At 40.0% G+C, this 17,812-nt stretch overlaps 1 protein-coding gene across 1 annotated transcript; it reads left to right on the top strand.

Annotated features, from left to right (window-relative positions):
* Positions 1-221: 221 nt before the first annotated feature.
* Positions 222-16,646, top strand: gsk3ab (glycogen synthase kinase 3 alpha b). Its single transcript, XM_030393861.1, has 11 exons — positions 222-340; positions 446-631; positions 6,849-7,036; positions 7,316-7,399; positions 8,283-8,393; positions 10,723-10,853; positions 11,155-11,359; positions 12,068-12,163; positions 12,985-13,171; positions 13,256-13,333; positions 13,772-16,646. Exons 2-11 carry the CDS (start codon positions 457-459, stop codon positions 13,837-13,839), a joined length of 1,323 nt encoding a protein of 440 aa, XP_030249721.1. The 5' UTR covers positions 222-340; positions 446-456; the 3' UTR covers positions 13,840-16,646.
* Positions 16,647-17,812: the final 1,166 nt, after the last annotated feature.

Raw genomic sequence — 17,812 nt, forward strand, 5'->3', positions numbered from 1 at the left:
ATTAAGACTAAAGACTAAACTATTTATTATATGAATGGCTGGTCGTTTTGAAAAAAAAAAAAAAAACATTGTTGACCCTATTAAAACTGTGTAAGCCAAATGTCCAGAACGCAATTTCAAAGTGACAGTCAATTATTAATCACTTGCAATCACAATATCCGTTGTAAATATGATGTGAAAATTACATTAGAGCGGAACTCGGGACTTTAAGCTCCATAGAACTCATTTTCCCAGTAACCCTTGCGAGCTTTACGTTGTCGTGCGTCAACTCCCCAGTCCCCCCACCATCACCGTTCTACAGAGGAAGAAAGGGGGAGACGGGCAACCTATACAGAACGCTGTAAGTGTAGTCTATATTTATATCGAATTTTAAAATACATACATATATAGCTAAAGTCTGTGCCGGTGTGGCTGCTAATAACGTTCAACCTTGCCCCGGGTTTAGTTCACACAAATATGAGCGGCAGCGGGCGGGCCAGGACGAGCTCATTCGCTGAGCCTCCCGGAGCTCCCGGATCCGCTGCAGCCGGTGCCGGATCAGCAGTAGCCGGTGGAAGCTCGACAGGAAAAACTGGGGCTTCACAAGCCAGTGGAAGCAGCTCGACGAGCTTTGGGAATTTGAAACTGCCTAGTGAGTATTGTTATATATTTCCATCATAGTCTCAATTTACATGTCATTGCAAAGACTCGGATTGTACTTTATTTTAAATTAAATGTGCCGGAGAGTATTAATGTCGATCATTGTCGCGGAGCTAACCTTAGCCAGCGAGCTGTTAGCTGGTTAGCTAACTTAAGTTAGCTGTTCAGCTAACGCTAGCTGTGTTTTTCATTAAGGAACCACTGCGATCAAGGGCTTTTATCGCATAGCTAACATTATCGTTAGCTTCTGGTGGCAAGCTTGGAAATAAGCCGCTGATATTTCGACGGTAAATAACGTTATGAAATATTTTTCGGCAACATTACCTAACCATTATTATTGCATTGTAACCCAAGAATGTAGTTGGTGCCGACCGATACTCCAATATATTCGTCATTAATATCAAATGTGGAAGCTAGGTAGCTTGCTAACGTTTGTAAGGAGTAGGTTGAAATTATATGGTCTAAGTTTTTAGGCGTCGTCCTTGGTCTAGTCTCATCTTGCACGGAGTTTTTGCTAAACTAGGGTCAGGCTTGTATAACGTTACGTCTTATGGTAGCCTGAAGAAATAAAAAAATATAAATTATCAGTGAAAATGTCTAAAATGCACTTCCAGCTGCCTATTAAATAGTATATGGTGACTTATATAAACATGATTGCACATATGCATGAGTTCAAACTGCTGGTTTAGTTTAATCTAAACCCATCTCAGGCCATCTTTAATCTGGAAAGTGAGAGTTCTTGCCATGTGTAATGGAAACAATTTGGCAAACGTATTTTGCATATTGTCTGTGCAACTCCGTCACTAACCCACAGGTGGAGGACAAGTTCTCAATCAAATTACATTCCTGTACTCCTTTAGTAGGTTGTCTACTTTTTTGCTGATGCTTACTCTTAATCATTATGTTGCCTGTACTGAAAACCCTTGTTAGCCAACAACAAGTCCCTCCAGTTGGTTTTGTTGGTGTCATGACAAGAACTTGCAGAATGCTCTGGGGTCATGTAGCTATGCCGCGGTAGCAGTTGGCTGAAGATCTGTAGAGTTGGACAGAGGTGTGCAGAAGGACAGACTGGGAGAGACAGAAGAAAATAGCATCATAGGTCTTGTGTCAGATTGCGTTTTCAAAAGCTGAAAGAAAAACAGGAGTTATTTGAGGCCCTCCTGGAAAATTATTGCTGTTGATTATTAGAACAAGTGAAAAGACTAATAAAAAAATAGAAGCCAAAGATCAAAGTTGTCTCAGCCTGCTGTGTAGGAAGCCTTTGCTGAGGTTAGTACATACAGCTAATCAGCAGGTCTCAGGTGATTTAACTCATTCATAAGATCACTTTTTCCCTTACACAGTATTCAGAACGTTCTTGTCAGAGGTGCGTCGACCCTGCAGGAACCCAAACAAAATGCTGTTTTAGACAATTTGATATTAAGCTGGCTAAATCTGAAAACACCTCTCCATCGCTACCTTTTGGCTGAACTGATCCTACTATTTTCACACCAAAAACTAAGCTCTCTTGGGTGGATACATCTGAAAACCTCAGGCTTATTTTTTAATGTGCGTGTGGAAAACTGATCTTGAGGCAGCATCATGTCTGCCTGCTCAGAAGCTGTGTAGCAGTAATGTTAACAGGCCACTTTCTGCTACCTCTACTCTCTCTCTGCGAGTCTGCCAATACTTCCAATCACACAATACTGATATTGCCATTAACATCAATTAACTGTTGTCAGACAACTTGGCAGCATGTAATAGTGATTTGATCAGTGGTTTAAGTGCATAAGGGAAGGAACAACTGGACTGAATCACTGGTTTATACTCATTCAGATGCCTGTCAACAGTACAGTATGTCAATGTGAACAACTAATTGGTATCTTCATCAATATTGAAAATTCTCATTCTCAAAAGTCATCGTTGAGAGCAGGAGGTGACAGAGATCAGCTTAGGCTGACCAAAGTAGAAGAGGAAGGGAAAACATAGTCATTTTGGCTGATCAAAGCCTCAAGGGATCTTTACTGATGTGAAGTGAATAGAACTGGTGAAACAAACAACCATCACAAAGTCAATCTTAGCAGTTGGTATCAATACAGATTATTTGATAACATCAGTTGAAAAAATTAAACATTTTTTCGACGCTGTATTTTGAAGAATCTAAACAGTTTTTTTTCTCTATAAAAAGCCCCATCGTCATTTAACAAAAAATATTTCCATTCTGGAAATGATAAGTGTGGCCTAACCATGATTAGTTTAGACTAATTGCAGCACAGTACTAATTTTGCCCCAAAAATATAGGATACAATAGAGTTAAACAAGAAATGATCCCATAATTACTAAGAAGAGTAAGAAGTAGAGGTGTAACAATTCTCCAAAGCCACAATTTGATGTGACTTTCAGTTTTGAATATTATTTCATGCATTTTGGATTAAAACTTTTTTCATGTTTCTCTTTCCAGCATTGATGGCTATGCTATTGTAAGACTATCACGTCTGGATTTGTAAAGATTACCAGAAGGTTTTAAGCCCTCACAACAATCTTTTACATTTTCAACTTGTTCTTTAAAAAAGATATGAGTATTTTACAACAACAGCTCAACTCCATTCTGGTGCATTGCACAGGGAGAGCTTGGGCAGTATCGCCGATACTGCTTTTTAACAATTTGACAATAGAGAGCAAATTTCAATCGGTTTCTCAGTAAGACTCCGATATCGGGACACCCTTTGCAAGATTCTGAGCAAACATTTCCAGCCAGCTTTCATTACTTTAAAGATTTTAATAGTCTGCAATGTATTTTCTTAATATGTACCTTTTATACTGCCAGTTAAATATTTTAAAGTTATTAAGCTATTTTACGACGATCTGTAGGTTATTACATATCCTTGTATGCTGTCAGACCCTTTAAAGATCCAGTTGCACCTGTCTTGCCTTCAAATTATGAACACATACACACATATGATTAACGCCATAGTAAATGTATGTTCAAGTACAGGGATTTACCAACACTAATCAAGCGACACGTGACAAATACACATTTAATACATTTTCTTAAGCTGAATTTCATGATGACACTGCTAATCAGTTGCCTTTTGTTTCAGTATTTAGTGCCAATACAATTACAGCAACAAAAAGATAGATATGGAACAACTACACAGATTTATATTCAGTTAAAAGAGAACGTCGTTTTTGATCAGCACTTACGGTAGGTTACGCAAGAGAAAAGTTGGATCTGTAAAAAAGAGCATGATTTTGAGTCTGCGCAGCACAACACAAGAACATTGGAGGGCGTTCAATAGTTATTAGATACGTTTATTTTGTGACTCAGATTGGTATCGGTGACTTGGGTCAATTCAATTATCTTCTATTGTGGAGTCACCAAAACCTTTGACGTGATTTATCCAAGCCACGCCCAGTTTAAATCTATCATCATTCAGTATCAGGCAAGGTGCTGTTGTAGTCATCATTTGCACTGATGATGATGGAATAGTTCTTCAGTTCATCATACAATTGCTGATCATATTATCAAGTTAAATGTGTATTACACTTACAAACAAGCCCTGAGCTAATTGCTCATAATTGTTGGTGTGATGAAAGCTAATCTGCTCATCCCTTTTCTCTTACTCATCAGGCTTTCGTTGAGTTATCAGAAACCAAAGCTCTTCATTGACAGCTGGGCAGAGTGCTCATTTTTGCATTCATTATTCAGGGGACTATCATGCCACAGCTGCTCCATATTTAATGTGCTCCCCTCTGACTTGACTTGTTTAAAAAGAGTGTGAAAGTGATGCTAAAAGAAGATACAGAGGAACAGTGTATTGTGGAGCTGGAATACAGGAATGTGGAGGAAACCGCACAATGACTGATCTCAAAAGCTGAATGCTTCCCTGCTGACCTGTGGGAAGAGATCAGATCTAGGTCAATCATGTGGCTATGCCATCGGCTGCTGTTTACTGATAACCTTGAAAAACTTTTTCCTGGAAAATTGCAAAAATGGAAAAGAATACAGTCGAGAAGAATCAATTGGAGGTGGTAAATCTAATTTGGAAATGATTAAATCGCTAAATATTATTTTTTAAAAGCAAACATTTTCATAGAGAAATTGCAGGTGATGGCAACAAATCACTGTCCTGGTATTTTGTTCATTTATGGGAGAAACCAAAATGCTTTATTGTGTGACTCCATTTTGAGACTCGGAGACCTACTAGAGATCAGGAGGGGTCCTGTCAAGACAGGCGAAGTGAGCAAGCCCAGGAAATGGTAGCACTTCTGGGTGTGCTACTGTCCACGCAATTTTATCACAGGCTCTGACAAGCCTTTTGGCAATGGCCCTCTTCTCTGCTCTTCTTCCCCTCCCAGTGTCTTTGCTTCTGGTACCGCTTTGTCAGATCAGTCTTGACCCAACACGTGCACAGGCGTAGAACACTGAGCAGCTACTTGACCCTAACTAGAGCTGTCAGTTACTGTTAGATCTTGATCATCTCACTTTGCCTGATTTCCACAAGGTCAAACATTAGCCTGATGATGACACTATACTCCTTCCTTCCTCTAAAATACTTTGTAATATAAGTGGTTGAGATCCCTCTTGTCCTCTTAGCTCTGTATAATGTGATCATGGTGCAGTGGCTGTTACTGTATTCCTTTTTCTAAAGCCACTTCAACCAGCAAAGCATTTTAGTTTAAGTGTTGTTCCATTGAATTAAATCTGACTTTGTTGTTAATTTAACCAGTCTACTCACAAGTCCTAGAGGCAGGGAAAATGTTGAATGGGTGTTCCTTTGAAGGTTCAGATCATAACATCACAACAAGTTATTCTTATCCAAGAGTCGCATCTCAGCCTGGACTTGATGTCATGTTCCTGTTTACATGATATTGCACTATGCAACACTCTACAGCGTGGTCCGAAGCTTGTTTTGATCTGGTATTCTGCAGTCCTCCCTATCATCACTAACACCTTACTTGTGGCACAAGTCACTTCATAAAAATGTATTTATTGTGATATTCACATTAAAAACTCTTCCAAATAGAGCTACCAATATGTGTTTCACTAGCCCTTTTTACTAGAGCCCATGTATATATCAGCTGTTATCTGAATTTCATGCATATGAATATATCAGCACCCAAAAATCAAACATCACATGTCCTGCTGCCTTGCCAGCCCCTGTTTTTGAAATTTGATTAATATCGCAATGGGGCAAAGTACAATATCCACATCGCAGGAAGCTGCAGTATTTTGATTATGGTAAAATTGGGACAAAACAGCATTGTAATGAAGTATCGTGGTGCTGCAGAGGTGCCTCGGACAGCAACTCTTACTCTCGCAGTGTAAGAAAACGTTTGTTTTGTGAAGAACACAACAAATGTTACCTCATCATGACTTATTTATAAATCTTTTTTTTTTCTGTGAAAATGAAAATTGTGTCACCCGGCCTGGCTTTGTGACTTGTCCCGAACTGGGTTTAATGTAGGCTGCAGTGCTGCTCCGGGCTCTCCTATTTTTAATGGGAATTTAATCTCACTAGATTTTAAACAACATTTAGCCGGCTTTTCAAACATTAGCCATAAGCGGAGGGAATAGGCGAGCGAAGCAAAGAAGCTTGCTGCAAGGCAAACCAACAAATTCATTGGTTAATTTATTTGTTAAGTACATAAATAATGGTGTATTTTTAGCAGTTACACACAGTTGTAAGTCTTAACTGTGATGACAAGGGATTCATCTTTGACTAGTCTCCCGAATGGGTCAAACTCAGGTTAAACACAGACTTGCATTATATACGTGTCTCCAGTTTGAAAGGTGTTTAGTCTAGTTTTACCTACCAGGCTTGCCTCATTCAGGGGAGAAGCAGGAAAGTATTGTGGGGAAGTATCAGGAGCCCATTATGAGCTAGTGGAGTGTGTCTGGTTAGCCACCACATACTGTAGGTCATAACCATTCAGAGCAGGAAGGAGTGCTTGTTGATATGTAACTTCTCTCTTAGGGACACTGTTTTAAAGACTGAACTGGGGAGGGTTATCTCACTGTGTTTCTCACTGTGTTTCTCACATGCTTGAATAACATTTGTTGCTTTAAATTGCCTTGATGGTTTCACTACAATATGTTTGTGTGTTTAGGTTGTTCCAATTTTACATATGTACATTTAGTTTGAAGCTAGAGTGCATTTCTTGATGGTGGGTGTGTCCAAGCGTTCAGGATCTTTCTAACAAGGTGTGTTTTGGTCTCTAATCCACAGGAGACAGTGGCAAAGTGACGACGGTGGTAGCCACACCCGGGCAGGGCCCTGATCGCCCGCAGGAAGTGTCTTACACAGACATAAAAGTTATAGGAAATGGCTCCTTTGGAGTGGTCTACCAGGCTCGCCTCATTGACAGCCAGGAGATGGTGGCAATTAAGAAAGTTCTCCAAGACAAGAGGTTTAAGGTATGCTTAGACAGGCTTACTCGTCAGATAATAACCGTGAAGGAGTAAGCTTTAAATTAGAAGTTTGCAACTACAGAGAACATTGTGGTGGCCGTTAGAAGAAGCAAATGACCTAATGTGTATTTTTTTATAATCATTAATCTTTCACTCTGGAATAGATCATTACATTCTTCAGTAACTGTTCTGATTTAAGGACATGTGCCAATTTGCAATGAAACTCATATTTTTGCACAATTCACAATGTTTGCCTTTCTTCCCCTTTTCCTTTCTTCATTTTAGAATAGGGAGCTGCAAATTATGAGGAAATTGGACCACTGCAACATTGTGAGGCTACGTTACTTCTTCTACTCCAGCGGAGAGAAGGTGTGTGTGCACTGACTTGACATTTCATGTGTTAGGAATCAAGTTTATAGATGAAGTACTGTGTTGCCACACCCAACCTTTTTAATGTGCATGCATCAACGATGATTCATAGACATGTTTCAGACAAGTTCATCTTGGTCTTTATTGTACATCAAATTAACACTCTGTACTGTAATGTAAGGTAAGGGTCAAAGCACATTTGCATTTCTTATTATTACTGCCTTTTCCCTGAAACGTGTCTGCATCTGAGAAAACACAAGCTACATCAGTTTAGCATCACTTACAACTCAGTCAACAAATACTACCTCTGCTGTCAAGTAAGCTAACCTTTTAGTCTATAACCTCTGAACTTTTTGCAATATAAATAAAATATGTGTGTCTTTGGATTCCTTAGATCAAAATGCATTTGCTCATACGACACACTGCATTTTCTGCCAAATCATACATAGAATATTCCCATAGAAAGAGAATCGGCTTTAGCACAGTTGTATTTTATCCTAGATGCCTTAAAGAGTACTAATCCTGTTATCCTATTTCATAATGAAAGGTTGTACAGTTTATGCCTATTATTAGAGTAGTATTACATTGGAGTCAATATCCTCCCCATATACTCTCCATTGTACTCCAATATTTACTGTGGCAGGTAAATCAATTGTGTTCAAGCTCATAAAGATATATCTTTAAGGTAATATGCACATCTTCAGTCAAATGGCTAATCACTGCATACAGTCACATAATTATTTTGTGTTTGTTTACTCACCATGTACTCTCCAACATGTTCAATTAGATTGTTTTGTTTGTTTGTACTCACAAAATTAGATTTATTATAGATTTCACTTCTTCCTCTGATTATGCATTATTCTGTTTTTTTCTTTCTCTCCAGAAAGATGAGGTGTATTTGAATCTGGTGCTGGACTTCGTTCCTGAGACGGTGTATAGGGTGGCTCGGCACTTCAACAAAGCCAAGACCACCATCCCTATCATCTATGTTAAGGTGGGTGGACACAACACTTACACACAGCTGGCTCTGGCTCTTACTCCTGACTGCTTTTACCATGCCACTGTAGCCATCAAACAGGTTCATTTAAGTCATGTCTCGCTTCATTTCTATATTCATCATGAAGGGAAATGCCGTCATAATCTTAGAAGCTAATATGCTATCCATTTCTTTCTGACTACAGACAATCCTGCATCAACGCTCATAGAGGTCATGTTTCCCCCCGTCTTTTAATCTTTAAAATGCTGAGAATGGAAATTAAGTTTGCTTTTTCTGGGTTCATTTTTGCGATTGATGTGGGACTAATGTGTCTAAGATGCATTTTAACTTACGATGCTGCACTTGTTTGTTTTTGGGAAGCCCTGACATCCGGATTGCCAAACAGCATTTCCTTCACGTTCTGTTTTGTAGGAGATACTCACAAGATAAACAAATATGATCTGTTAAAAAGACAGCTGCTTTGGCAGAGATCTGTGCTCTCTGCACTTTTGCAGTTTGAAGTATACTACTGAAAATGTTTGCATGCCCTGATTTCCAGGCTAGGTCATCCTACCAAATGATAAATGGAATGAGATTTACATATTTCATCCTAGCTTTTTATTTGAGTTTCCTCTTTTATCTTGCATTTTTCCAAAAGAAAACTGAAAGTTTTGTTCAGCAATTGCCTGTGGATGTTGTACGCAGTGCAATGTTTGTTTTTCACAGACGGCTCACTGTTTTAAGGATTATGAAAGCAGAACGGGAAAGGTGGTCTCATGGGAATTAATCTGTTTGCAATAGACTTGGTTCCCTGTTTAAAAGGGTGCTCATTTTAGAGACAGTGTTTGTGTGTTTACTGTGTTTGGAGCAGCAGAGAGGACATTATAGCTGTCTCATGGCCCATTTCCCTACCTCAGCCTGCTGCTCCCCTGTGGCTTTGAGATGCATACTAAGCTCTCACTCTCTCTCTCCTCTGTCATCCCTCCGTCCTCCAGCTACACACTTCTATCACAGCATGTCTGGGGTCTTTTTTTCCCCCCTCTCTGTCCCCTGGGTCTTGTGTTTTGTTTTGTCTTATCGTTTCCATCTTTCTCTTCTCTCTCTTTGCCCCCTTTCACCCGTCATCTCTCATCCCTCAGTCATCTTGTCTGTAATCATTTTGTAATCTGTGGCCCAGCCTGCTGTCACTGCATCATGTGGGTAATAGTGACGATAATGGTGATGATGACGGTGATTTGTCATATTAAGATGTTTATGTCTGCATTCCACAGACACAGTAAATGGGTGCAGACTTAACTGTGGGAGCCATATTTATTGGAGAATGATATCATCGACCTAGGATGTGTAGTCAAATGTCAGATAGGAGTTGGATGAAGGTGGTTAAACAATTTTTCACCCCTGTGTATGTTTTGTTGTATTAACACCACTGCATGTTCCATCGAGACCACACAGCTGCTTTTTTCAACCTACACAGGGCACTCAAGACAAAATTGGGGCACATTTTGAAGTGATTGGCACCTGACATAAATGTTACCGACACACGTGTTGGTGCACTGAGGATAACACAAGGCGATACATTTTTTCCCCCAAGCGCAAGAGCCACATAGAGAGTAAAGTTTTTTTGAGGATAGCTCGACCCATTTTCAGATGTTCACAAAATTGTTGTCTTGTTATTAATTAAAATTCTGATCAATATCTTTAATTGATAGTCGACTGCCTTAACAATTGATCTATTAATCAATAATGATGTGTTAAATATGTTGGACTTTTTCCATCAAAAACTGTTTTAACCCTTAACTAACTAAAAACCAAGTCACTTGAATGACCAACTAAGCTAAAATTGATTTCATTTTAACTGCAGAGCTCCTTTCTGTTGCTTCTCAACAACAGGCCCAACAAAACCCAACCCATATTGAGGCTACTGAAAGTATAAAATGTAGTAATGAGTTTGCCTAAAAACTCTTCTTTTTCAATCAGAAGTTACTTGTATTTTACAACATTAACATTTTCACACATATTCTGATACCGCTATTTTTTATTTTAATATATCTCATAAGCAAGTAGTTGTTATTGGTAGTAATTTGTAGTGTCACGCAGCACACACTACAGCTAGCTACAGTAGCTGGGAATGACTAAGCGTAAATTCTAGACTAACTTACATTCATGTCATTATGTCTTTAGGAATTATTGTTATATAATGCTGGGAACAACTGAAATATTAGATTTTTGTTATACTTTACCCACTAGTTTTCCATCATTTATAGAATGTAATGGAATATCTGCCTGATTCTGTTGGAGTTGTTAAACACTGTCGAGCGTCATGCTGACCCTCTCTGTCCCCCCTCAGGTGTACATGTACCAGCTGTTCCGCAGTCTGGCTTATATCCATTCCCAGGGCGTGTGTCACAGAGACATCAAGCCCCAGAACCTACTGGTGGACCCAGAGACGGCCATCCTCAAACTCTGTGACTTTGGCAGGTCAGTAGTAGACACCGCCTCTGGATGTCTCTGTCTGTCTTTATCATATTATGCTGACTGTCTTGTGTCTCATGTGCTTGTTTAGACGGCTGTCTGTTTGTGTAGCCTCAGTTCTCAATCTTGACTTTCCCTGTTGTTGATCCATCGTAAGCCTTCTTGCCTCTCTGTATTGTTGGCTCACATACTGTCGTTTTGTCGCCAAACATACCGAAAAATGCTTCACGACTGTTTCATGTTGACTGCCGCTCTCCACCTGAACTGTATTTTCTGCTTCATCGTGCTTCTACCATCTATTTTCTAGTGCAAAGCAGCTAGTCCGGGGGGAGCCCAATGTGTCCTATATCTGCTCACGGTACTATCGTGCCCCAGAGCTCATCTTTGGTGCCACCGACTACACGTCCAACATTGACATCTGGTCAGCCGGCTGTGTGCTGGCTGAGCTGCTGCTGGGCCAGCCCATCTTCCCTGGGGACAGCGGTGTGGACCAGCTAGTAGAGATCATCAAGGTGCGGCAGGGGGACTGCACACACTGGCCGAAAGCCAGCTGATGTCAAGATGCTAGATAAAAGAGGAGCAATGTAAAGTTTTGAATTAAAACTAATGTCAGTACAGGCTTTGGGTATCAAGGAACTGTGGAAAAGAAACAAATTGATTTCTTCCAGCAAAGTTTGTAACATGCTACCTCACCGCATGCACTTTGATGTAAATGTATTATCTAGTAATGTTGTTACGATACCACTTTGATGAAATAGTAGATTGCTCTTTTGATACCACAGCAAAAAGAGAAAAATCCTAGGCACACAAAATAGGTTTACTTTATTCAGTCTTTCCTTTTTTTAGCTCACCGTCCTGGTCCCAAAAAGTCACAAATACCAACACATTTCTAATATTGTTAATATCTGTGCAGCCCTTAAGTTGACAATCTGATTGTAGATCAGTTTTAATAGCTCTGGTACTCTCAAGCTATCAAATATGATATCGTTTCAAACACATGGTACAGAAGAAGTATTGATACTTCTGACAACCTCAGTTACTAGATAAAGATATGATTAAATAGAAATCACTACATCCAGTAGAATAATGCAAGCTGTACACCTTATATAACAAGGAGTATTTGTTACGCTGACACAATCCCTCCTCCACATTTTGTGTGCAGGCATGCGAGATGTCTGATTAATATTAATGAACATTAACTTTTCACCCTTGTTTGTCAGGTTCTTGGGACACCAACAAGGGAGCAGATCCGTGAGATGAACCCTAACTACACAGAGTTCAAATTCCCACAGATCAAAGCACACCCTTGGACAAAGGTATGTTCACACTACTGGAGAATATTGATCCTAGATGGGAGTTATCCCAACATCAGTGTGAGTTTTTTGTGTTTATATCTCTCTGAAACTGCTATTTAAAAAATAAATAAATAAATTTTGCCCCGAGATAAGGAAATGCAATTGCAAATACCAAACTTGGACTTTGATGGTTTATGTTGTTGCGCATGTAGAGTTGAGGATTTCGGTATTTAAAAGTAGCTCACACTTACTTAAAAATCTTACATAATTCTGTATTTTTCAAGGAGCAACAACAGTGTTTGGTATTTTGGATGGATGGCTACAGGGCACATCTCTGTCACTACTGCTTCCTGTAGGCTTCCCCATAAGCTGCTGCTGTCCACCTAGGATTAGCTAATCACCTAGTTAAGTAGAGTTAGTTGTAGCTTTACAATTGAGGAAATCGGTATGACATGATTTATATAGCAATTGTCTTCTAGCCCTGACCATAAACATTGTTTATTACCTCAGAGTTGATAACTTTGAAGCTCCAATTTGTTTCTCCTTATCGACCAGTCTATTCATCTCTGCCGGTGAAATTCATGGAACTCTGATTCGGCGCAATCAGCTCCTGTATAATTTCTCTTGATGTAGTTTCTGTTATTGCTGCAGAAAGTTGTATACTTGCACAGCTGTCGCTCTCTTCACCGCTACTATCATGTTGACATTAAAAAGCAAGCAGCTGCAACTCTTCTCTGTTTGAGAGCACCGTAAGCCTTGGATTTACATAAACCCAAATACCTCTCCAGACTAAGGTAATACAGAATCCTGAATTTCTTTTCCAAATGTTTCTCTTCTGTCAGGTGTTTAAGCCTCGTACCCCACCAGAGGCCATTGCCCTCTGCTCTCGACTGCTGGAATACACGCCGGTGACCAGGCTGTCTCCCCTGGAGGCGTGTGCGCACGCATTCTTCGATGAGCTGCGTCAGCCCAACACCCGCCTACCCAGTGGGCGAGAACTGCCGCTTCTCTTCAACTTCAGTCCCGTTGGTCAGTTTACCTCCCTGTCATTATTTTTTGTTGTCTGAAGTGGTTAATGTTTAATTAAACATTTGTTTGTCTCTGTGTTCCCAGAGCTGTCTATCCAGCCCCAGTTGAACTCCACACTCATTCCTCCTCACGCTCGTGCACAGACATCACCTGCCTCACATGGTACGTATCATAAAATAAAATAATTAAATATTTTTTGATGCTGTCATCCTCATTAAGATTCCTTATTTGTGTTTTTGACAGTATTTCTTTGGCTCTTTGTCGTTGAAGCACAAGTTAATTTACAAAATAATTGCAAGTAGGGCTGGTCATAGTATCGATCTTATATCGTTATCATGATATCAGACTATATACTGCCCCAGATTTTCGATATTATATCATAATTTGGCATGCAAGTGTTGTCTTTTCCTGGTTTGAAAGGCTGCATTACAGTAAAGTGATGTAACTTTCTGAACTGATTGAATGTTTACATTTATTTTTAGATGCATTATAATCACTTGATATATGGATTCAATATCACTGAATTATCAACCAAAAAGGTAAATTATTTCTATGAGAGGAGCTGTTTGTGACAATTGTTTTCCCTCTCTCTTCCTACAGAGGGCAGTGTGTCAGACAGTTCCGCCCAGCCCAGCTCAGCACCTGGATCCATCAACAACAGCACCTGAGCATCCATCCCTCTGTCATCCTTTCTTTTTGTCTTCCCCCATTTTTCCTTTTCTCTCCTCTGCTCTTCCCCCTCTCAACCTCCCTCCTGGCTCCAACCCCCCCCCCCCCCCAAGATAGAAAAGAACTATACACATTCACATAAACACTCTCTGAATTTTTTACCAATAGAAAGCAATTTCTTTGGCTGCCACCTTCAGGAAAATGTTGTTTTAAGGACAAATTGGTAGCCATGCTTGGTCTTAATATAAGCTGCAGTTCTATGCCTGTGCTGGCTCTTATCTGGCCTGTACGAATACACAAACTTCACATTGGTTGGGTTGGATTTTTGGGAGATGTGATGGGAGGTCGAATATGTTCTATAGATTTTCTGTGTTATTATCTAAAGTTGACTTTTATCCCTTTTTTATGTTCATTTTATTTGCAAAAGCTAATTTTATGTGTGGCAGTGTTGCCGTTGAATGTGGTCCTGATTGGCTATGGAGTTGAGAGTTAGGGCCGTGTGATGAGGCCTGACTAATATTGACAATCATCCTTAGTAGGGTTAAAAATGTCTCACACGTAAAGTACGAGCCACTGTGTAGACATGTGGCTTTTCTGTCACTTTCTACCCTGAACTCTACTAAAATATTGCAACTTCACCCAGCCCAAGTGAAGAGTTTTTAAAATCTCCAGACAGAACCTTTTGACTGTTTTTGTCCATGTCATTTTAGATGAAAGGTGGTTTTAAATTTTATGATAAAGGGGGGCACCACAACCTGTCTTCACTTTTTCTTTTTGACCATTAGCTCCTCAGCTCCTCAGCTGCCTTTTATGTGAACGAGTGGGAGCTTAATGCGAGTGGAGTGTACAACTTCAGTTTCTACAGTATAAGCTTGTGTTTTCTTTGGTTAAGCTGGAAACCAAGTGTTTCATGTTGATTGCACATCTTCAAAGGGAGTAGATGGGAAACAAAGGGGCCAGTTATGAGTACTGTCCAGCTGTTAACATAACTTCACTCAGAGGGAGCTGTCGGTGAGGGGCTCCAGTTGCATCTAATACAGAAGCCTCCAGGTCTCTCATGTCATACACCCAATTGCCTAGCACTGTAGGGTGAATAGTCACCTCATTAATTATGTGGCTTTATGGTATCAAGTTTCATATTAACTTGATTATGTTGAAGAATGCAGAGAAAGACTACTGGCTGCTTTCGCTGCTCACCTGGCTCGTCATTGTCATTTCAGCTAGTATTCAGTAATTGTTTGTGCAAGGGGAGGACTCCGAACGGATTAAGTTAGAGAGAGATTAGTTGAAACCCTCGTCGCACCTTCCCAAAAAGCCTGCCTGTGATGCTCATATCATGTTCTTCTTGTCCTTTGATGGAGGCAGGAACTGATCTTGAATGACTTACGCAGCCTAACGGTCTACTTTTCTTTTCTCCCACAACGCAAGTGTGCATGTTCAGCCTGAGTTGGCCACACTATATTACTTCCACTAATCTTGGTTACAATCTGACCTGAAACAATGCTCAAATCCCTGATAGCCAACAGCTTTTTGGAGCCTCCCCTTTCCATTCCTTTCTGTCCTCATCCCTCTGCCTACTGCTTCCCTCTGTCCTCCTCCTTTTTTCACTGCTAAACTGTAAATATCAAGTACCTTTTATTTTATTTTGTTATTTTTTGTTATTATTGTTATTATATTGTTGTTATTGTAATTTTTTTTTTCTCTAGTAGACCGGTGCAGCAGCGGCCGGACTGTTTATCCTCAGTCGCAGTCTGTAAATACAATTTCATTTCAGTCCCTGGTTCAGGAGGGGAAAAACAGAACAAAATGTTTCATTTTTATTCTCTCTCCCTCAATTTCTCTCTTCACGACTTTCCCTTTTCCCCATAAATGTTGTCATAATTGTTTTATTTATTGTATTGTGTTTTTTGGGCGGGTGGGGTATCTCTTCTTTTCCAAGGGGGGGGTAAAATCGAGTTGTTTTTTTTTTGTTTTTTTTTTAGTCTAAATTTTAGTCCACATGCAAAGTGATTTCACATCCAAGATACTGTACTCAAATCCAGATGTTGGTGTGTGTCCTCCAATCAGTGGTCTTGTATGTATGCAGGTGCACATGCCAGCCAACAGGTGGAACTCCAGTTTTCCATTTAACTTCAATGTGAAGGGAATGTTACAAGCTTCTGGAACTATGGGGTCGTGGTGTTGGGAGGGAGCGCAGATCACCCCGTGTCTGTGTGTTTGTGTGTGCGTGTGTGTGTGTGTGTGCGCGCGCGCTTGTGTGTGCGTGTGTTTGTGTGTGTGCGTGCGCATGTGTGTCTGGAGGTAAAGGGGAAATAATGAATCTGTCCACTGACATGTATCATCTCCTGTGTCCGACCGTCTCCTGTTTTCGTTTACCGTGTGTTGTATGAGTGTAACGGGTTTGACCTGTTAGTACAGTGTGTGTCTGCTCCACAGATACTTGGTGAGTTTCTTGAGCACAGCTGCAGGGAATGTATGTGTGTCTGTATGTGTGCTGGCAGACCATGGACATTATTCTCTGTACTCCTGACTCTTTCTTAAATGAAGAGTTGAGTAAATGTGCTATTTTAAGGGGGGGGGGGGGATGTTTGTTTTTTTTTGTTTCCACCTTTTGATCTGTCACACTTTGTTTTTAATTTGCTGTGACCCTGCTCTTTTATCGCCCTTGTCTTGAGGGTAAAACGACATTGTTGGGAACAGAACGGTTGGATAAAGGAGATGATGAAGAGAGAGGGATGGAGGGAGAGAGACAGTTTTTGTTTGTTGGTATAAATAATTAAACTCATTAATAAAGTGATGAAACTGTTCCTGTCTCACGTTCGTGATTGAATTATAACTGATTGATTGAGCCATGTTTACATGATCACAGTGGGAACACAATTCACAATGACGTTAGAACAGCATGTTTATTGATTCTTTGCCTGTCTGGGGTAGAAGAAAAGCCATGAGTAATATTAAGTAAAACAATGATACCTGAAGTCCTGCAGCACAAGGTTCAGCTGCCCCAAAAATGCAGGTTTGACTTAATTTAATGGACATTGATAATAGATGATGGACTGATAAGCACATGGCATTTAATGGGTTCTTCTTATTAAAGGGTAATGCAATAGATTTTACACATAACGTGTGTTTACAGGCCTTGGAGTGCAATGGCATCCAGGGAAAAAAGCAATGTGGAATTGCCACGGTTTTTAAAAATGTATCTCTGATGTTGCATTGTGGGTATTAGGTTATGAAAAGCGGTCCACTTCTAACAATGTTCTCCTAACACTGTCATACTCATTATGGACAGTTAAAAAGCAAATTAACAAAAACTTGACACAGCAGAACCAGAGATGCCGCCTTTTTTATTTCACACGTGCTTCTTTTAAAAAAAACTTGAGGTCTACATTACCCACGATGCAATTGGACTACTGAGTGACATCACTGGAGGCAATTTATCAGATTACATGCAGCTTTCTCTGCAGCCACAGAAGGCTTTACACTAATTTTCCACATAAGCAGTAGCTCACCAAGACCTGTAAACGCACTTTAATGAGGAACATTGGAGGAGTCACCCTTTGCCCTACATCAAAATTTAATTATAAGCTTGTTTCCATTTCATGCTCATACAAAAGCGTATGAGCATGAAGTGTTTAGATACAGCATTTTGAGGCCCAAGAAGCGAGTCCAGCAGCAATGTGGCAATAATGACACAGATGATCTCTTCTTTGTTGCTGATACTGATTCAATAACTGATGATGGATCTGTTGCAATGCTAAAATCCTCAAAAAATATACATTTTCAGTGTGTAGTCTTTTCTGCCAATGTAAAGTTCCAATTCAACCATTCAACAAAAACACTTTCTTTAGAAGTAAAATCCTGCATTTACATAGTTCAAGTACAGAAGTATTATCAGCAAAATGTACTTTAGGTACCAGATGTTGAAAGGCCTCACATTGTAGACCACACCTATCCACTGAAATGCCATTT

Source organism: Sparus aurata, chromosome 17 (genome assembly GCF_900880675.1).
Source record: "Sparus aurata chromosome 17, fSpaAur1.1, whole genome shotgun sequence".
NCBI classification, from domain to species: domain Eukaryota; kingdom Metazoa; phylum Chordata; class Actinopteri; order Spariformes; family Sparidae; genus Sparus; species Sparus aurata.